Here is a 21,662-nt window from a genome sequence, read left to right on the forward strand (position 1 = left end):
CAAAGTTGATCCCACGCCAAAGCACTCGCCCAGCAGTCTGCCATCACCCAGGCGGAAGCGTGCACGCGCCGATTTCCCCCCAGCAGATATATGGATATATACTGTATGGAGATATATGGATCTCCATACTGTATATAAAGATCACGACACTGACCTCATCAAACCCTGGTTAGCCATACATGGTTTGACATTGACATACTCAATTTAGTGTTGTTGTATTTTGTAGAATCCTCATGAGGTCCATCCTTTAGTGTTCATATCATTTATATATTTTAGTGAACATTTATATTAAAGCATAAAGGACACTACAGTACTCATATTACTAAGTACATTTAACTTATACCTATCCGCTGCAGCCTGTTTAATGCAGTGCCAGTATCGTTTCTTTAAATAAACAAATAAATAAACATACTTTCGCATAAAACCAGCATATGTTAACACATTGAGTGCCACCTGGTGGACGAAAGTGGTGGTGCTTGGGTGCCACCGGATCAGAATCTGTTTTAGTATGATGCGGGTCCGGTTTTGGCTTCATCTTGGATGCTAAATATTAGCGTTAATGCTAGCGAGCTAAAATGAGGCCAATCCTTGCTCTAGAAACGCCAATGTTCCAATCGCAATCACCGGATAATCACAAATGACCACCGAACATCGGCGATTTGTTCAAAACCACGGACAGTGCCGTAGTTTCTGAGAAAAGAGCGTGCAAAGGCCGCCGCGGCTAATACAGAAGCTAATGGCTATGGAGAAACAGAAGTAGTGCTAGCGAGGCCTTAGCAAGCGTCCGTAGCAACCGGAGCAATTCCAGCGGGGCTTTGTTATAGCGATATCAAACGCCTTAAGACGAGCCTACTCGTCATGAGCGCCCCGCGTAATTAATTTATAGGGCGCGTATAACTGTGATTAGCACCAAATGTGTACAGGTACATTGTGAACAGAACATTGTGAACAGATAAAAAACGGATGACTTATTTGCGATTAATAGATAAATCATGCAATTAATCTTGTTTAAAATATGTAATTGTATTAGACGGCTCTAGTTAGAGCGTTTTTTCATTTTTTATTTTTTATGAGTTTAATTCTTTGCATAGTTACTGCACTTTGGCTTTCTAGGGCAGAATACATGCATGCACATACGTGCATGTAATAATACACTTATATGTACAGTACTGTCAGTAAAGTATTCTCTCTCTTTCTTCTCTCTCTCTCTCTCTCTCTCTCTCTCTCTCTCTCTCTCTCTCTCTCTTTACCCACAGGGAGAGCTTGGATCTACGGGCCCTCCAGGATCACCAGGAGATGACGGCCAGAGAGTGAGTACTTCCTTCTATTTCGCCTAGTCTCTGTCTCTGTCTCTGTCTCTGTCTCTGTCTCTGTCTCTGTCTCTGTCTCTGTCTCTCTCTCTCTCTCTCTCTCTCTCTCTCTCTCTCTCTCTCTCTCTCTCCCTCTCTCTCTCTCTCTCTCTCTCTCTCTCTCTCTCTCTCTCTCTCTCTCTCTCTCTCTCTCTCTCTCTCTCTCTCTCCTTCAGGTCACTTTGCATTCCTGTAGAAAACCCACACTTCCTCTTTCTGTCCACAGGGTGAAGATGGACAGATCGGCCAGAGGGGTGTGGCTGGAGAGAGCGTAAGTGTTGAGTGGTGCTATATGCCTGTGTGTGTGTGTGTGTGTGTGTGTGTGCGTGGGTGCGTGGGTGCGTGGGTGCGTGGGTGCGTGCGTGCGTGCGTGCGTGCGTGCGTGCGTGCGTGCGTGCGTGCGTTCGTGCGTGCGTTCGTGCGTGCGTGCGTGCGCATGTGGCATGTGCGTGTATGCATTAGGTGGACAGGTAACATGCCTACAGTGTCTGTTGATCCTAATGTAACTGCATGTGTCCCCCATGGACTTCTGCTGTGATCAGCTGCTTCAGACAGGCTGGCTCACACAGCAGACCGAGCTTCCTCATATGTTAAGAGTAGAGACACTGAGGAAGAACGGCTGGTGTATGAACGTACACACAGACACACAGCCACACACGTGTACCTACAAACCTTTGCACGCACACTACCCACGCACGCACGCACGCACACACACGCAGCCGGGAGTGTGTGTGCTCCAGGCCGCGTAGCGTACCCTCTTCCTCCCCCTGACACCCATTTTGACAATTACTTTACCAGAGGGAGCCGCCCTCCTCTCTACTCGCTGCTCTCGTAATGACATTCCTGTCCACAGCCCCGTCACGTTTGTAATCTCAGCCCCCCACCATAGCCAGGACTGGGAGTGCATAATAGATCGGCGGAAAGAAGAAATAGCTTGAGAATGTACAATGTGCTCACATTACTCCATGAGAAACAGCCACATTCTCGCTGGTTCAGACCAAATGGACCATGGCATCGCATGAGAAAACAATTGCAGCCGCAGTACCAAAATATCATCTGTCATTTAGTCAACTATCTGCACACTATTTTTCCCCCCCATGCCCTGTCCATTAGACAAAAGTGGGCAGTTAGTACTTGTGTATATTTAGTTTGTAGTAGCGTGTAGTTAACGTTTACAAGTGGAGACAGACAGCCTCTACTTTCTAGAACTGCTGCTGCAGTTACCAACACCGGCCACATGATGTCAGTGTTTTCCATACTAGCTTAAATAAATACAAGTTGCATTGGCAGCCTCTGTCAACTCTAGATCATCGTGACCCTGCTCTGTCACCCCTACACCTAGTCCACAAACAAAACAATACAAAGCGCAGCCAACTGTAGATTTCACTTCCTATTTGACGTAAGTCGTTCTAATTTTGTGGCACAGGGTCCTCGAGGTTTGCTGGGCCCCAGAGGATCTGCCGGTCCTTCTGGACAGCGCGTAAGTACATCTGCTAACATGACTGAATGCTGGTACTCCTCAGAACACTATCACTCTATAGCGCTACATGTGTTTGTGATATTCACTGTTGAACTACTTATCTCCACAGGGTCTCCCTGGGCTTGACGGCCAATCTGGTCCCAAAGGAAACCAGGTGAGAATTACTCAGCTAACGCACTCTGCACGTTAAACACACATCCTTTAAGTATGACGGTTTACGTCTCCAAACAGGGAATCCTCTGTGACGACCTCACTCTCTCTGCATCAGCCTAGCAATCAGTGCGCAATTTGGACCCGAGGTCACTGACCTCTGACCTCCCTTATGCAACCTGAAAACGGCAAAGGTCAAGGTTCAGTATCTGATCATAGACGGATGGTTGGTCTCCGGACACAGCCTCTAATCATTCATGGTTAGCATTTGTTTTACCACAGGAGCAGCTGCAACTGACGAATAACTCTCCCTTGACCTTTAGAGCACTGTTTCCCAAATAGTGGGTCTCGGACAAATGTTTATGGGTCCCTTTATTTTCTGTTTCCTACATTTTGTTTTTAATTATTATTATTTCAAAACATTCCCAAAAAAGCAATGTTTTTTCATGAATTTAAAACAAAATCCAATGATTTTTGTTCAGTAATTTCATGAAGAAATCAAAGAACAATCTAAGAAATTCCATAAATTAGAAAAGTGATTAAGTAGTAGTGAAAATAGCTCGTGCCTCGTTGTGAGCTTGTAGATCTGGTATTTTCACTAGTTTGGGTCCCGAGGAGAAATCAAATTTCTCTTTTGGGTCGCGGGCTACAAAGTTTGGGAACCACTGCGTTAGAGGATGGACAGGGTGAAGCGCTCCTCTGAACAGGCTCCAGCCATGCGTTCGGCCCTCAGAAAGACTTGGTGGAGTTGTTTGAACAAGGGATGATAGATACGAGCCTTACAAGCCCACACGTTTTCCGCGGCCACAGAGTGACCACGCCAAAGAAGCGAGCAGCTGTTGCGGAGATGCAAAACAAAAATATAGATCGGTTATACCTCCCCGGGGATTTCTCCCCTGAAGTCGGTATTGATCTCCAGGAGGCTGGCTTGCTGCGTTTGACAGTCAAGGCCCATTTTAACGATCGGTGAAAGACGACCGGCAGCCCACTGAATCGGGGCATTTGTTTTGTGTTTGTTGCAACAGCTGTAGTCGAGCGCTTCCCACAGGCCTCGTCATCTTCAAGCGTGTGTGTATAGTTTGTGACATCCCGAAATCTCAGCAGAGAATGTGAACAAACCCTCTGTTCCAGTTAGTCCTATTATTCCTAATGTGCTCCCAGATGGCCCGGCTGGTTGTGCCCCATAGCGAGTGTGCTTTGGACGGAACTGCGTTTCACAACCCTGCTCAGATCTAGACCAGTCGCCGGGGCTTAGGGCTGTCTCCCATCAGCCGTAGAGTAAACTTCACTTTGAGAAATGCCAAGAACGAAGCGCGGCTCAGAGCCTGGAGTCAGTGTATCGCATTTCTCTCTGTTTCTGAATTCCTGTTTGTTTCGCATACTTGCCTTGCACATGCCTTTTAATATGCAGAGATCTTTTGCATTTAAGCGTTACAAGGATTCTTCTTTTACTGCAACAAGCGCAAAGGAGCAAGCAATGTGTTTGGCCTCCAGGCCTGGTCAGGTTCTTTACGCTCATTGGTAAAGTTACTCGGGTAATGGAATATTTACTCATGTGAGAGGAAAGACAATTTGCTTCCACAGGACTGACCGATTCTGTTTCTTTGTCCACGGTCACGGAACAGAATACAATGTAAACTAAGCTGAACTGGATTTGATTTGAATTGAAATTATGTTTAAACAATAAATACAGAGTGACTCAGGGGGTTCGTGCAGTGAGTCAGACCCATTTTGTTATTAGATTGATGTAAATATTGGGCTATGTTTGATTATGTTGAAGTTATGGCTGGAAAAAGATTTTTACCTTTTGTTTTCTCTTGACCTTTGACCTTGAATCAGTTACACCCCAGAAAATGTAATCAGGAAATCCAGGGTCCACCTTTCCTCACAGTTCCATGTCAGTCGTTGCATCCGTTTTCCTGTCATTAGGGTGCCCAGATATCCCCCTTTGCGTGGGACAGTCCCTCATTTCCAAGACTTTTCAGGCGTCCCACAAATTGAGACCCTGTCCCACATTGTGACTGGCACGCATCAGTGTTCAAAACTTCAAATGCCCTAATAGTTAGTCCCTTAATAGTTAGTTGGCTGTTAAAATAACGAGAAATATCCCTTAGGCTACAGTACCAAGCCGGCCATACCACCCATGACCAAAATTATAATTTTAAAATATTAGGCCTATGGTCAAATATGACATTAAAGCATTTAATAGCAACTTAAGTAATACGTTTCTAACCCCATCCTGTCCCAGTGGTGTCATGCTCGTAGAACGCAGTACCACGCCGTGGTACGAGTAATTTCTTGACGTGCACGCGCAGGGACGGAACGGTGCACGTGCGTGCACGCTAGAAAGCGTCCCCCTAGATTCAAGAGAAGACGCACAAAACTTTCCAAGATGCACAAAGTACCCAGTGGTCTAAGTTTACTGGCGTCCCACAAGAATAATGCCTCCTCCTCCATCAAAGAACAGATTAATTCGTCCAAAGCAAACTTTTTAGTTTTGTGCAGTAAAGATGTTTGTCTGATTATTTTAAGTCTACTTTTGTGTTTGTTTGTCTAAAACGCTCATACACTATTTATCAATAGGCTTAGGCTATGCAGCTGTTCTGTGTGCATGCCGCGATGCGCACATGCACACGCGTGCACGTGCGTGCGTGCACATGACGTTCCGTGGTACCAAAAAATAATCACCATGACACCACTGCCTGTCCCACTTGTCCCACACAAGCGAGACTTGTGTGTGAAGTGTCGAGTGAACAGTTTGGATCTGGTCACCCTACCTGTAACCAGTGGTTCTGAAAGTGGGGTCAAAGGACCCCTAGGGTTCCTTGAGGGGGTTCAAATGGACCCTTACAGGTCTGTAACTCAGAGAGTGTACAAAGACGGGGGTCCATTTGGTTCCATTTTGTACACTCGCTCACTTACTAACAAAGAAACAAAGCTAGAAATGAAATGAGAACAAAAGGCCTCCCCAGGGGAGTGGGTTCAGAACAGTGTGCTATTAGTGCCTATGAACTGATCTCTTCTTTGTCTCTGTTCCATACAGGGTCCACAGGGAGAGGGAGGCTCACCCGGGCAGCAGGGCATCCCAGGTCCACAAGTACGTCCTCTTATTTTGATTGGCTCTCTCTCTCTCTCTCTCTCTCTCTCTCTCTCTCTCTCTCTCTCTCTCTCTCTCTCTCTACTCCTTCGTTTCATGATCTTGATCAATCTTTCGCTCCCCCCTCTCACTTGCTGTCTTTTGCCCTCTCTTTTCACTGTGTCTTTTTGTCCTTTTGTTCTCTTTTTCTTACCCCCCCCCCCTCTCTCTCATTGTCATATCTACAGTTCTCTGACTTATGATGGTCGTTCGTTCTTAATCATGTGGCTCTTCATGGGTTTTTCTTTTCCCTGACTCCCTCCACCCTTCACTGCTTAAATCTAGGCCACACCGTGGGGCATCCTGTAACCGAAGGGTGCAACCCTGTGGGTCTAGAGTTAAATCTAGGCCACACCGTGGGGCATCCTGTAACCGAAGGGTGCAACCCTGTGGGTCTAGAGTTTACAATGTGTGTGCCAAGTGTAGCAAACAGAAACATCCGTCGTTCCCCCCGCCCCGTCATCTTGCACATCATCATGTGCAAGATTGGCCAGTCCGCTCCACGGCTGTGTGAAGGATATTCCTTTTTGTTTTTGGAGTGTAGCGTTAACATAAAACAGCATACCCCATATTGATGCCAGAGGTGAAGTCCCCATTGCCAGGTATAAAGTCTCAGACATGTTGATTCTCACAGGCTGGATGGAATGGCACAGTGCCACTGGAAAGTATTAACACCCAGCCCTCGCATGATGGTGCACAGGTTTGAAGAAATAAGTTGTTTTTTCTTAGTCATACCTGGCTTGCAGCAGGCCCATGCTTCCCAGTGAAGTCATTAGCTGAAAAGAAAACGAATGTGGTAATAAGGTGCTCTGCTAACTTGCTTCATGTGTTTGTGGGGCGGATGTGTGAGGCGTCTTGTACAGTAGAGACGTCTTGCACATGTTAGACTTGGCAGGTTAACCACCTTCAACCTGGCGGCGGCGGCGCTATTCTGGGCACGTCATTGTACAGGCTCACAACGCATAGCGATGTGACTCTGTGTGGGCTTGTAGATCGGCTATTTTTGCTATCCATCATACAATGAAGTATATGGGACTTATTTAAGTGGTTAGAGAGGGTTTTAATGCTATACACCTGAAGTTTGCGAAGGGTATTTGGGGGGAAGGAAGTAGCATAATTGATCAACTGATCAAACTGTGTGAGTGAATCAGTGAATCAATACTAAAATCACTTATTATTATTATGAAGTATTATTATTAATATTAGTATTAGTCTGCTCCCCCAATTTGTCCACTAGGTGGAGCCACTTAGCACGTCCCTTGTGTTTCTGTTTTTGTGTCTTCTGCACATCCTTACTGAACATTGCTCGGTATCATTTAGATATTTTATTTGTGCAAAATATGTAAATAAAACAAACAAAGAAAACTATCTAACTAACTTGTGACTTTTGAAGCTTTTGATTTCCTCATAAGACCCATGAAGATAAAGAGATCATAGCTCGTTGGAGTGACATGCAGTAACGGATGGATTTATCTTTGTCTCACAGGGTCTCGTCGGTCCTCAAGGTCCAATCGGACCGCCTGGAGAAAAAGTAAGTGTGAGAGGGAACCTCAGCCCCCCTCCAGTCCCTCACCACCACCACCAGCAGCAGCACCGCTCTCTTCCAGACCCCTGATAAGTGGATCTTTGAGTCGAGGCCTCATAAGTGATTCAGCAGATTCACTGCTTCTTCAGGCCATAGGCCTTCCACTGGCTCACTGCACATAGAAGACAAACACACACGCACCAACAATTCCCACAAATACGCCACATGCATGCTCAAAGGCTGAGGGCCTTTCCTGCACAAGTACTTATATTCTCTCAGTCAGACAGCGTATTTTGTTTGTGGTTCTTCATGGGTGACTGGTAGGATGTGTTGTCAAGCATCATGAATGATGCCCAGCTCCTACTGATGAGTGAGGTGTTGTTGATCTGCTGGCTGGAAGAATATTTACAAAAACAGCACAGTGTTGATTTTGACAGCAAATGTTGATGTAGTTTTAGTTATAGACTTTTGAATAAAACTCCATTTAGTTTTAGTTATATTTTAGTCAACTGAAAGGTTTTACTAACTCTACAGTTAAAATGTATTACGGCGGAACGTGATGTCGTCGTAATGCCCGATTTATACTTTGCCCTAGATATGTTAGTCATAAAAAGAATTGTACACAGATCGTACCTTAATTTATGCTATCTTATATGATCTCCATTCTCTCTCTTTCTCTCAATCTCTCTCTCTCTCTCTCTCTCTCTCTAGGGACCTGGAGGTAAACAGGGTTTGCATGGACTGGCTGGTGCAGATGGTCCTCCTGTGAGTATAGCTCTACTCTATTTCACCTTAAACCTGTTGTTCAGTCATAACAGTCTCTATACTTCAACCTGTTGTTCAGTCATAACAGTCTCTATACTTCAACCTGTTGTTCAGTCATAACAGTCTCTATACATCAACCTGTTGTTCAGTCATAACAGTCTCTATACATCAACCTGTTGTTCAGTCATAACAGTCTCTATACTTCAACCTGTTGTTCATATATAGATATCATAACATGTCTCTCTCCATAACATGGATCAACTTGATAACTGGCTTTCTGGCTGAACATCTGGTAAATGTCTCAATGTCCCCTTGTTTACCTCTCTTACAGGGTCACCCAGGAAAAGAAGGCCCTGGTGGGGAGAAAGGTGGAGTCGTAAGTACACGCATACACACGTGCGTTATCTTTCGTGATCATTAATGCTGGAATTTACTCTGATCCAAAGAAAAACCGAGGTCAAATAGTTAGCTTTCAGCTTGTAGATCAGCTAGCTTTGCTATTTTCAAGATGTTTTTAAATCAAATCAATCAGTCCGTTCAGTCCATTGCTCATTGTTCTTCTTGTTTTTAATCTTCCAGGGTCATCCTGGTCCTATGGGAACCATCGGCTACCCAGGACCCCGCGGTGTGAAGGTGCCAACTGCCCATACTTCCTGCCATTCTGACTTCCCTGCAGTGTTGATTTTGACAGCACATTTTATGTAGTTTTAGTCATAGTCTTTTGAATAAAGATCCATTTAGTTTTAGTCATCTGAAATGTTTTAGTTTGAGTCTGGTTTTAGTCGTCTAAATATCATGTGATTTTAGTCAACTAAATCTACAGTTGATTTTGTTGACAAAACTGTATTTTGGCAGGGCCTTGGTGGCTTCGTAATGGCAGATTTTACACTTTGTTGCATTCTGGAAATAGCCGATCTGCAAGCTCACAACGCATCGCAGCACAACACAGTGTGAGCTTGTAGATCTGCAATTTTCAGAGCAAAACACCCAAGCGCAAAATTACTTGTCTTTTAGTTCTACTGGATCTCTTCTCCACTAGTCCCTCCCTAGCATTTTAGTCTAGTTTGTATTTGTTGGCAAAATTGTCAATACATTTAGTCTTAGTTTTAGTCCTCATAGCTTAGTTTGCATTTAATTTTTCATTCGTTTTTTGTCAGTGAAAAAAGGTAGTTGACGAAATCAACAATGTTTCCCTGTCATCCTTCCCCCTCAGAATTCCTGTCTGACTTTGCTTTTTCATTCATCCAGGGCGCAGAGGGCATCCGAGGCCTTAAAGGTGGCAAAGGAGAAAAGGTAAAGCTCTCCAACACCGTGTCGGCTGACAAATGGTCGTTGTCCACCTAAAAGACAAACCTTGTCCACTCCATAGTTGTAATTCCTGTCCAGATGAACCGTCAAATGAATCCGGTGTGTGGAAACTCCCTTAAAGGCCCATCAGGGCAGCTATTAAGGCCTTGTACTGCTGAGATGTAATGGAGTGTAGAGCATTAGGCTGGAATGAGGCTTTTATGTAGCCCAGTGTGAGTAGGGGTTGGTCCAATGCCATTGTTTTCCTTGGGTCACTGACAGCACTGACTGTCGTACAACTTCTCCCTCAGTCAACAGCGGAAGAAAAAGAAAACTAACAAAAGGAAGCTCTTCATACACTGCAAGATATTGTGATGAATATATTTATCACCGTTTTATTTTTCTGTAGCCGTTCCACTCCACATACCACACAAATTTGATCACACACCTAATGCTTGAGTGCCATGTGGGTACACACATGTGGATTGTCAAGTTTGTTTAAAGATAGTGCCGAGATCCCCCCCCCCCTAAATATGATATATATATATATGATAATCAGGTACTATCATTATTCTAGGAGGAAGATAGATTTTATTTATTTATTTAAATTTATTTTTTACAGAAAGTGTTAAAATTATGTTTTTATGTGGCCACACCCACCAGTTCATTAAGTATACCTGGTTTTCACCTTAGTACCACCCACCTGAACTTAAGCCTCGCCCACAGCTGCTGGGAGGGGTTAGGGTAATGATGTCACAAAATGTGGTGTATTTCGATTGGGCCTTTTGACTCAAAGGCTTTCAGCTTTCAGGAAGAGGGCGGACTGCCCCGCCCCCTGCTATTCATTTCGATGGAAGTTGCTCAGTGGCGTTTTGAAGCACCCGGAAGAACGGTCTACTTCCGCATTTGGACACCAAAATTTGGTGTCCAAAATGCGGAAGTGCTCAATGTTAAACCCGAGCTGCACAGGGTTTCCTTTCCTCATGCTAAATGCATGGGCCCGCTTGCATTCTCAACTCTGACCAGTAGAGCTCAGCGCTGGAGAGCCTCCCTGGGGGCTTGATATACACAGGGAAGACATATTTGAATAACCACACCTGGGGGTCTATTAGAGTAATGTTATTTCCATAGACACATACAAAACAGAAAAAGTACAAAAATCACAGCACTACATGTTTAAAATGAAGTATGAGACAGATTAACGTCAGTATATCATACATTAACTTAGAAGACATGTGCGTGCACTGTAGTCCCTCATGGAACACAGCCCTGTAAGACTTAGGAAACTGCACTCTGACTTTTGCCCAGCAGATGCCAGAAGAAGCACATTCTGAACTACTTAACTTGTACAAAGTTTAGTTCATTTGTTTGGCCACCAGGTGTCAGTACCTAGCCTTCCTGAGGAGTGCACCCACATACTTTAAAGGCGTTTACTACTGCATGTGTGTGTGTGTGTGTTTTCTTTGTTTTTGTTTAGTTTACTTTAGTTCACATTTGGTTCCATTGACATAAATCATTCAAATAATTCTTCATAATGGCTAAACAGACAACTATTTTGCGGCATCAGACCTCATATCACTCTGTCTGTCTTCACTTTTGTGAAACTTAATATGACGTTACAGAGGTGCAATACGGAAGAAATTCAGTTCGTTTCCCATATAAAATATATATTTTTCTTTTTGTAAAGAACTTCTTTTCAAGTTTGACAATTTCCCCTGGCATGTATCAGCGGTATTGCCTGAGACCTTCAGGTTCTTTCATCAGGTGGAACGGGTACTGATGTGTTTTTGCTTCATTCTATAGGGAGAAGATGGATTCCCCGGCTTCAAAGGTGACATGGGTCTCACGGGGGACAAGGCAGGTCTTTTTTTAATCGTCTTGAGTTCTTAGACAAAGGATTTATTCCATGGCTGGTCTTATTGAGTCCTAGACAAAGGATTTATTCCATGGCTGGTCTTATTGACTCATGTTTGATGACATAGTATTTGTTGTGCGGTGTGTGTGTGTGTGTGTGTGTGTGTGTGTGTGTGTGTGTGTGTGTGTGTGTGTGTGTGCGTGTGCGCGTGTGTGTGTGTTTGTTTGTTTGTTTATTTAGTTCATTGTATCTGTGTAAATCCTGCATGACAATTTCCCCTTTATGTGAAATATAATAAATAAATAATCATTATAGTTGAGTGGAGCTGAACTGAAAGTGAAACAAATCTAACGAAAGGCAACATCTAATTTGAATAGAACACAGCACATGTCCACAGGCCAAAATTGGTCGGCGGCCATTAGAATACTGATTATGCATAAACAGTGGTAGAAAGTAACTAAGTACATTTAAGTAACAAAGTACTGTACTTAAGTAAAATTTTTATTTTGTTTTGTATTTTACGTACGTTTACTTCTACTCCACTACATCTTTGATCCAAATATTGTACTTTTACTCCACTATATTTATTTGAAAACTTTAGTTAATAGTTACTTTGTAGATTTTGATTATTATTACAGAACATAGATTAACAACTTCAGCTCTATACATTTCAGCCATTTGAAAATAGCGATGTGCATTGTGCGCTTGTAGATCTGGTATTTTTTAAATATTTTTTACACATTTGAAAACTTGCAATGGGACATTCTTCATAATTGTGGTACATTTTGATGCCAATTCTTTTGTACTTTTACTCAAGTACATTTTGAATTCTGGACTTTTACTGAAAGAGAACAGCATTTCTATATTGCAGTATTGATACTTTTATTTAAGTAAAAAATGCGAGTACTTTTTCCACCACTGTGCATACACTAAGCAAACCTGACAAAACCGTGTCTTTCATTGTTTTTGCGGGCAGGGTGAGGGTGGCGTTCTGGGCGTCAGAGGAGAGGATGGACCCGAGGGCCCCAAGGGGAATTCTGGCCCCAACGGTGAGATCGGCCCCATCGGAACTGCCGGAGAGAAGGTAGCCATGTCTGATGAATGAAAGTACAGCCTGCAGGGCTTTCTATTTGAAGCAAATGTGCCTTTTTTCGATAACCTCAATGATTCATATCCTGTTAGACATAAAAGAAAAGAAAGAGAATAAAGAATACCCCCAGGAAATGGGAAATGTGGGCTCTGATTTGGTTTTAGATGTCATTCTCGCAACTAGACAGCTGGCCGGCACAACTTTGGTTTTCAGTCCAAATATTACACAGTTAATTTGTGAGTGTTAACTTTGATTTTGAGAGACTTAAAATGGACTCTCAGAGTTAAATTAGCACTCATGGATTTCACTGTGTAACTCTGTACTATACTGCTATCACTCTTTGTGAATTAATTGGATGCTAGGAATAGTTAACTTTTACATGTTACCAGATGTTATTATCCAGATGTAACGTCCGGGAATCGAACCCCGGTCTCCCGTGTGGAAAGCCAACTAAGCCAAAGGGATATCCCTATGACTCGGGGGAGATATTAGACTTTATTAGACCATCAGGCTAAGGTTGTGAGCCACTGTCTGCTACACAGACAGCAATAGCGGAATATGTCCAAATCGCTAGACTGGCAATGTTACAAGCAGCCAATGATAAAGAGTGCAATATTCAGAGTCATAGCAATCCACCAAGTGCATTTTTATAGATTTTTCACTGAATCAGCATAAGGCTCTTCAGGTGATGAGTATGCTTTAATACTGTACAGTGTTGTTTGAGTTGCCGACGTCCCTTTTGTAACCAAGCCAGGTTCACATATAGGCAGTGCTCTGCTCACTTTAGTTTAATAGCATCAGGTCCTGTTGCGCTTTGGCAGCTAGAACAAAGACCAGCTAAGTGTAAGACCGATGCTCCGTCTAGAAGCACTCGTTTCCTTTCATCTCTGTCATCTGTAGGGTTCCCCGAACACATTTCATCAATGTACTGCTGCTGTGCTATTTGGCCAGGAGAGATATTACCCTTTGAGCTTCATGCCATGCCACTTGTCAACCAGTTGTGGTCCTAACCGACCACAGGATCTAAATGTTTCACTTTACTGCTGCCAAAACAGGTCTCTGGAATGGAAAGAGAATTCACATGTCTAACTCGTGTTTTTTTCTGTCCTGTCTCCTGTTAGGGTAAACTGGGTGTCCCCGGGTTGCCTGGGTATCCTGGAAGACAGGGACCTAAGGTATGTGAGCACAAAATGAAAGTATCTACACTATGTGTGTTACATGTACAGTATGTTTGTGCATGTGGTTACAGTACATACACCGATTGCAAGCATGCTTGCGTGCGTGCGTGCGTGCGTGCGTGCGTGTGTCTTCTCACCCATGCACATTTAAACCCCGCTGTCATTTAAAGTATCACAACAGCATACCATGTGGAACTGCTGCCCTAGGGGTGTGCATCTCGCCCTGTGAGACTGACTCTAATCGATATGCACCTCAATGCATATTGATGACTGACAACACAGGCAGAGAAACACAATGCAAACGGAACAACAATGGCTATTATAAAACTTTACAAAACCCCCCAAATAAACGATACTCGTCATAACATGCTTCACTGAAACACTGAAGCCTGCATTGATCTTTCTGGGATTTGCTCCCAACTCATCTTGCCCAAGTCTGAATCCATGTACTATAGCCGTATCTTAAACCTTAAGCCTCGGTTCGAGTCAGTGAATCATCACATCCCGTTACTGCTTCGTGACTCATGGTGGATACTCGAGGGAATATTCCACAACACCACTCAGAAACAAGAGTTTATTGCCTTTTTTATATTTTATTTCCTATTTTCTGCTGATTTAGGGTACTCATTCTGTCAAATCCCAAGTCCCCCTGTACTGTAGTTCATGATGCTGCTGACCGCTACGGGTTGCTTTTAGGGAGGGTGCAGGCGAGTACGTGTCTCCTCCGATACACGTGACGCCGCAAATCTGGTTCTCTTCACCGACCTGACTCATACTAATGACTGTATTGTAATGCGTGTGGAGGAACATGCTATTTGTCTGAGTTCAGCTCCCCACTGAACAGGCACCCTGAACAACCTGTAGGAGGAGCTATAGTGCAGCAACAGAGATCACCCGATCCTCACCTGGCTTAGTTCCCACCCTGGAAGTTGGAAGGAACACAGCCAAAGGGGTTGGTTGGGATGCCTGGCCATGCTAGACGCACAGTGAAGGATTTGAACTCCGGGCCCTATGTTCGTTGGTGCCTTATATTCCCTAAACTTCTTTGCCTTTTTTGAGCCAGGTGCAACCTGGCTATACTGTTGATGTTGAGACTAGTGAGGGCCTAGTGGACACTTTTTCATGATTGGCTGCCTTTAGCGCCTCTAAGCCAATGGGAGATAAAAACCTATAGGGCTATATCTTGCGCCACACCTTACCCCTTATCCATAAACTTATTTGCCATTTTTTACTATTTTAAAAAACCTTTTAAAATAGTTCAAATGGCCAATCTACAAACTCACAACGTGTCGATGTAGATCGGCTAGGTGAACAATTTTAAAATGTTTTTCAAAATAGTAAAAAAAAAACAACAACAAATGATTACATAGTAATAATGTGTCAGGTGAAAGAGGCACCGTCTCCTTTGTTCCCCTATTATTTCACCTTGGGCGAGTCCATTTGGATGTGTATTGTCGGGCTTTGGAGACCGAACTAGGCATATGAATTAATTTGGAGCGTATTCTGCAGGCACACGCCGTTGTCTCTTGCTGCTGCTGGCTGTACAGGCTGCTAGTAGCGCTGGCCCTTCCCCGCAGTGCAGCGGTGTTACATGGAGACTCAACACGAATCACGATACATTATATACATTGATTCTGTGCATGCACGGTTCAATGACTGCGTTTTGTTGTGGCGTTGCATTGGCTGCGCTGCAGCCAATCACGTCAGTAATGACTACTTTTCATGGGTAAACACTAGTCAGGCAAAGTTAAAGGCAAAGAAGTTCAGGGATAAGGGCTGCTAAGGCATTGACAAAAATAGGGCCCTCTGCGGTGGTGGGCAGGATCTCTACCTTTACCCACCTGAGCACCCTGCAAGCACAGTTCCTCTTTCAAAGTCAAAGGTGGAATAATGATGCTGTTTTGGACTTGTGGGTTGGGCCTTTAAAGGGTGGGAAGCAGGGAAATTAACTTTAAAAAATAACGATGCATATCTATCAAAAAACCCCTAAGGATGTCCAGTTAAAAAAACGATTTAGAAAAAATAAAATATTTAGGCACAGTTGCAGTTGCAGTAAGTCCAAAGTATAGTTAGCCAGTAGATGGTGCCATTTCACCATGTCGATGACGTCAGAAATATTATGTGAACACAGCTCCGCTTTCACACACGCCTTTGGTATGGACAATGTTCAGGTCAAGATTGATTGACATTTTTATTCACAGAATGGGTACGGTTAGAAGGTACAGGTCAATACAAAAACTGCTCTGAGGTTAAAACCAGAAAAAGCACTAAGACTACATCAAGGTTCTCCATTTTCAATTCATCAGGAAACGATGACAGCTCAGTCATAAATATATTCTGGTTTAGAGGGTTAGGGGGTTAGGCTGTGGTGTAAATCAATTAATATTCAGATCGACAGGAAAATCAACATAACACTTTGATGATGATTGGTTGCCACGGTTGGTCTCTGCATGGCTGGAAAATGTACAGGAAAAAAACAGGCAGAATAACTTTGTGCATGTAATTAATATAGCCTAGCGATGCTTTGAGTTTGATGCAACAAGAATATTTATGTTGTATGTTTAGGCTACATTATTTATAATTATTCTGCTCGGAATTATCTAATTTCTCGGAAGTGACAGCGTTGTATCAAGCTTGTTTAGGCATATAAATTGATGCGTAATGTTTTGCAAACGTTTTGTTTCTTGGCTATAATAGCTGCGGCTATGTAGTAGAAGAAATAAAGCCTAAAGCAGCTAGGGGGAGGCACGATCAAATCTCTTTTTTTCCCTTCTGCCTCTTCCACAATGATCGATTCACTTTGGCTGCGCTGATGATCAGCGTTCGTTGATCATCCTTCAACACACAACCGGCCGCGGGGGTGACAGTAGCCCACTTCACACAATCCTCCGTTTGGATCATGATGTCACGTCAATAAAACAGTAACAGTCTGCGATACCATTCTGTATTTTATTCTGCTTTTCGTCGAGCAGCAGACAGAAAACAAACGTCATGTCATCATCATCATCATTGTCACACATTGTGCCCTGCTGTCCGACCGTCGCGAATCAGGCTGTCACTGCAGTCTGCGTGCTGCATGGCGTAAAGTTTTTCTTTCGCTAACTCTCATTCGATTAAAAATGAAATTAAAAACATATATATATATATAGGCTAATAGTCTACCTCTACCTGTCCTGTCCACTATTAATCGAATGTAGTGTCACTGTTGTTCCAGCCACACACAAACACAGAATAGACAGGTGAGATACGGAGAGAAAAAACGCTCCATAAGACACCGAGTCATTTCACTAGTTACACCCAGAGAACAGCACTCATCGTGGGCAAGCTGATCCGCCGTGAGTCCGCTGGCTGGAACAGCCTGGTTGCGATGGACACGCCCCCACGCCAGTACAAGCTCTGTTTCCGTATCGATATGAAAAAAATGGTTATTTATTTATTTCATTATGAAGACGCTAAAATAGTGCAATCCCAAGGGGCTTTTAACATGGGATCCAATGGGATGACGTAGGGGACATACTATCGATGACACGCTGTTTTGGCTCGGCCCTCTCCGACGCGGTGGGAGGGATTTTTCAGAGTAGTGGCCACTACCCCCCCCCGACTTCACACAGCATTGAACAGGCTGTATAGAGCCTTATAGTTGCATTTTCGATTATTATCACAACTTTGTCATAATTCAACTCAGACAAAGTAGATGCCAGCGTGATACTCTGCCTTTAAGAACACATTTTCTTTTGCCTGATATCTGCAGATTCTCTTTGCACACAGACACGCACCATCAGCTCGCTTATCATACACCCACATACACCTCAGGGTTAATAATATACATTTTAACTATTTATACACTGAGTGTGTATAAACATGTATAAACATAAACAAATGGACACATTTGTCCACTCCCAGAGTTAAACTAACACCCAGGGGAGTTTACCGTGCGCAGTATTCCGGCCCAGGTGGCACCACAGGCTGGGTCACCCACCATCTGCTAGAGACATCAGGTTTTCCTACCTCCTTGCCTCCGTCTAGACACTATTTAGTAGTCTTGCTGTAGCGTCTAATCACTGCTGCTTCCACTTCCATCAAGATGTGCTGTCACAGCTGCTCTGTCCTCTCTGCCACTGGCAGCGCTGGCACACGGCTTGGCACATCAGTTAGACGGGTCAGGTGCACACGTGTCCAGATAAGCCAGTCTGTGTCCCCGCTAAGTCTAGAAGAGGATACAGTGTGTCAGCGGGATTTCAGTCCAGAGGGGTAGACTGAATGAGGACAAGGGACCTACTTCAGACAAACTTTACAAAGGAAGCGGCACAAAGTACTTCTTTGTACCGTTTTCCATTGTAAAGTTTTGTCTTGCCGGCACTTCCTGGGTCTTAGTGGAACTCTGAAAGTAGTAGAACCCTTAGGAGTCACCAAAGAGTCAACTCTCTTTGCACGTCAGTGAAATTACACAAGTTTCACTTGTTTAGTGAAAGGGTAATCGTCCACTCTATTTTCCACCTTGCAAAACAAGGTGCTCATGGGAGATGAGTGCACAGACAGACATACATACATACATACAGAGAGAGAAAGAGAGAGAGAGAGTGTGTGTGTGTGTGTGTGCGTGTGCGTGTGCGCGTGTGCGCACGCACGCACGCACGCACGCACGCACGCACGCACGCACGCACGCACGCACGCACTCACGCACACGCGTGCGTGCGTGAGTGAGTGTTTGCGTGAGTGTTTGCGTGCATGTGTGTTTTTAAGTATTTAAGATCATTTTCCAAGATATTCTGGTGTTTGTTTGCAGAAAGATGCTGGGTAACCACACCAGTAATTGCGATTCGCTGCCTTTGCATGCCTGGGGGAAAAAAGCAGTCCTTCACTTCTGTTATGTGAACTGAATTCCAATGAAAACGTGCCATCGAAATGATAGATGTGTAACTTACTGCTTGGCTTGATGTGAGCAAGAAGGCACAGCATTAAAAAAAAACCTCCCTAGCCATCTCCAGGTGGGCCTGCTCCGTCCAGGGGGGGTTTATGAGCCCCCTGCGCTCTATCGGTGTCTGTTAATCACGTTCCCCCGTCTGTGTTAATTCCAGGAGTCATTTGCATTAGCTCTGGATGGCTGTCTTATCGCTGTGGCTCAACTCAGGCTTGTCCAGTGATGGCGTGCAGTTCAGTTTTCCATAACCGCAGCACTGTGTGAAAAACCAATTAAGCAGCTTCCTCAGCTTCCTTCTCTCAGCTGTGTTTCCCTGCTTGCTTCTTGTTATTTTGACCACACTAGCATAGTGATATGGTGGTGGCCTTGCTCCCATGGAACACTGTCTGTCTGTCTGTCTGTCTGTCTGTCTGTCTGTCTGTCTGTCTGTCTGTCTGTCTGTCTGTCTGTCTGTCTGTCTGTCTGTCTGTCTGTTTACTATTTGTCTGACCATCATATATACCTGAATTACACCATAAGTATAATTCAGGTTTAAGTGGTTAAATGCATGACCACATGACAATATGTACAGTACAGTACAGTACAGTACAGGTCGGTGAATGTGACAGGTACGTAGGCATGTACAGTACATGCGCACTCGCCCCATCACATGCCGACAGGCATGTGCACACATACAGGCATACGCAAGTTGAAACCTCAAAACTTGTCACTGTTGCCGTGCACTCACAAAGCCACCGTTACCGTAATTTCTTTTGCAAATGCTTCAAGTTGAGTCTTTTTTTGCTTATACTTCTTTTCTCCTTACTAACGCTGCGTAAAGCTGAGGCTGGTCCGGTAAGCTGCTTGCTTTGTACTACTCTTTTATCCGTCTAACAGTGATTGCACTTCAGTCAGACCTTTGTGTCTGACTGGCAGTCTAGTCCCTATCAGAGGGCAGCCCGTATAACACCCAGCGGTCTGTAATTGCTGATGGGTATCAAAGTGGATCTGTTGTTTTCCAACCCATTGTCTTTATTTGCTCAGACTGTCAAATTGATCGGCCAACTTTGCTTCCCTAACTGTGCTAACAAGCTTATGCCATCGCTGTCCGTCTATGTGTCAAGGAACCACTCTGAAAGGTCCCTGGGCGAAGACCGTCCGTTTGGGTTCATTTGGTTGGGAAACAGGGTGTCCATGCAAACCTAGTCCCTCAAGCCTCACTATCTATTCCATGATCTCCGAATACTACAGAGAATCTGCAATTCTGCCCCGTACAAGTTGAGAACAGGAAGCTGACATCTGCTGTTCAGATCAGAAGGGTGTTCGACCAATCATGCTGAGGAAATATATTTATTAATGTCCATGTCTGCTAAGCAACTAGTTTGCTAGGCTTCAGCTCATTTGGTTTCCAGTAGGACTTATACACACGACTGCACAAACAAAAGGGGGAGCCGGTGCATCTGCTTTATTTTGTACTCATTTTTAGAGCTCCCAATGTATAGACTATCAGGCAGAATCATTTGAAAATTGTGAGCCAACTGTACCAGCCGTGTGGTAGGACTCGGAGTTCTCTCAATTTCGTCATTAATTAATCTTGCTCATCGATTGTGCAGAGGGGCGTTTCACCCCCGTGACTCTTTGCAGCAGCTGACATGATGATATTGGACAGAAATGATGCGATGCACTTGCTTTCCCCCAGCCCATGACAGCTCTCTTAACATAATATCCCGCTCTTTTTCAACTTTCTTGCAGGGTTCCGGCGGCTTCAACGGCTTCCCAGGAGCAAATGGAGAGAAGGGAGCAAGGGTGAGTCCCATTTCATTTCCTTCCCCTCTCTCGCCTGTATAGGACACGTCTCAGGCAGACCTCTGCCTCTAGTATTGAGGTCAGAGGAAGCCTCATTGCAGGAGAGGAGAGGGGAGTGGAGGGGACCTGTTGATGGAGGAATGCGAGGAGGAGGAGGAGGGTAGAGTGTACAGTTGGTGAGGAGACAAGCTGTGCTGGTGTCTTTCAGACAGACGTTGAGAGGCAGGCACCCCTGGACCCAACACGTCACAACTGACAGGTGGTTCAGGGGCCTCCGGGTAACTGCTTACATGGCACTTTGATTATTTATTTTTAAACACCCCCCCCCCCCCCCCCCCATCACCCCGTCCTCCTCCAGCCGGCTGTTTCCTCCCTGACTCAGATACCCTCCGTGTGTTTGTTATAAATGAAAGGCCCCTCAGCCTAAACCTCTGAAAAGAGAAAATGTGTTTGTAGTATTCTCACGAGGTGAGATTTTTTTCCCTGTTTCCTTTTCAACTAAAAGACCGTTTTCTTTGTTTCTCAGGGAATTGCCGGGAAGGCTGGTCCCAGAGGCCAACGAGGCCCAACGGTAAGAGATATAACCCAGACGAAAGCTTTTCACATCAATAAATCATGCGGTGTTAGTAGGTACTGCAAAACTCCCGAGGCTTCATTTAAATGCACACTCTGGATTTTACAGTGGGTTTTACTGCAACTAGTTAGCTCTTTACATTTTATGGTTCTGTGTTTTCTGGGGTGTGGAGTTTGTGTTCTGGGGATGGGATTTGGTGTAAAGCAATGCAGGGGGGGGGCTTTAATTGTCAATTCTTACAGAATAGTTCTAATCAGATTTTGCAGAATTGTGCTGAAATTAGTAATAATATGATGAATTATTCTCTGGTATTAATGGTTGCATCGCTGCATATCGTCATATGTAGCATATCGTCATATGCAGCATATCGTCATATGCAGCATATCGTCATATGCTGCATATCGTCATATGCAGCATATCGTCATATGCTGCATATCGTCATATGCTGCATATCGTCATATGCTGCATATCGTCATATGCAGCATATCGTCTCTGTCAGGGGGAACCTCATTTGTCCGAAACTGTTACCTTTCAGGAATCAGGATTCAAATTCAAATCAAAAGTATC

The 21,662-nt window shown here is 44.3% G+C and overlaps 1 protein-coding gene across 1 annotated transcript in view; it reads left to right on the forward strand.

Annotated features, from left to right (window-relative positions):
• Positions 1-21,662, forward strand: part of LOC306943866 (collagen alpha-1(XI) chain-like) — a 126,769-nt gene that overhangs the window by 58,773 nt on the left and 46,334 nt on the right. The window contains exons 19-33 of the mRNA XM_079530377.1: positions 1,257-1,310; positions 1,576-1,620; positions 2,776-2,829; positions 2,939-2,983; positions 6,023-6,076; positions 7,602-7,646; positions 8,352-8,405; positions 8,737-8,781; positions 8,985-9,038; positions 9,654-9,698; positions 11,496-11,549; positions 12,524-12,631; positions 13,759-13,812; positions 20,468-20,521; positions 21,048-21,092. Of these exons, the coding sequence (XP_079386503.1) occupies positions 1,257-1,310; positions 1,576-1,620; positions 2,776-2,829; positions 2,939-2,983; positions 6,023-6,076; positions 7,602-7,646; positions 8,352-8,405; positions 8,737-8,781; positions 8,985-9,038; positions 9,654-9,698; positions 11,496-11,549; positions 12,524-12,631; positions 13,759-13,812; positions 20,468-20,521; positions 21,048-21,092 (810 nt within the window). The remainder of the gene's footprint in view (positions 1-1,256; positions 1,311-1,575; positions 1,621-2,775; positions 2,830-2,938; positions 2,984-6,022; positions 6,077-7,601; positions 7,647-8,351; positions 8,406-8,736; positions 8,782-8,984; positions 9,039-9,653; positions 9,699-11,495; positions 11,550-12,523; positions 12,632-13,758; positions 13,813-20,467; positions 20,522-21,047; positions 21,093-21,662) is intronic.

This window comes from Electrona antarctica (genome assembly GCF_951216825.1).
Source record: "Electrona antarctica genome assembly, chromosome: 19".
In the NCBI taxonomy this organism is placed as follows: domain Eukaryota; kingdom Metazoa; phylum Chordata; class Actinopteri; order Myctophiformes; family Myctophidae; genus Electrona; species Electrona antarctica.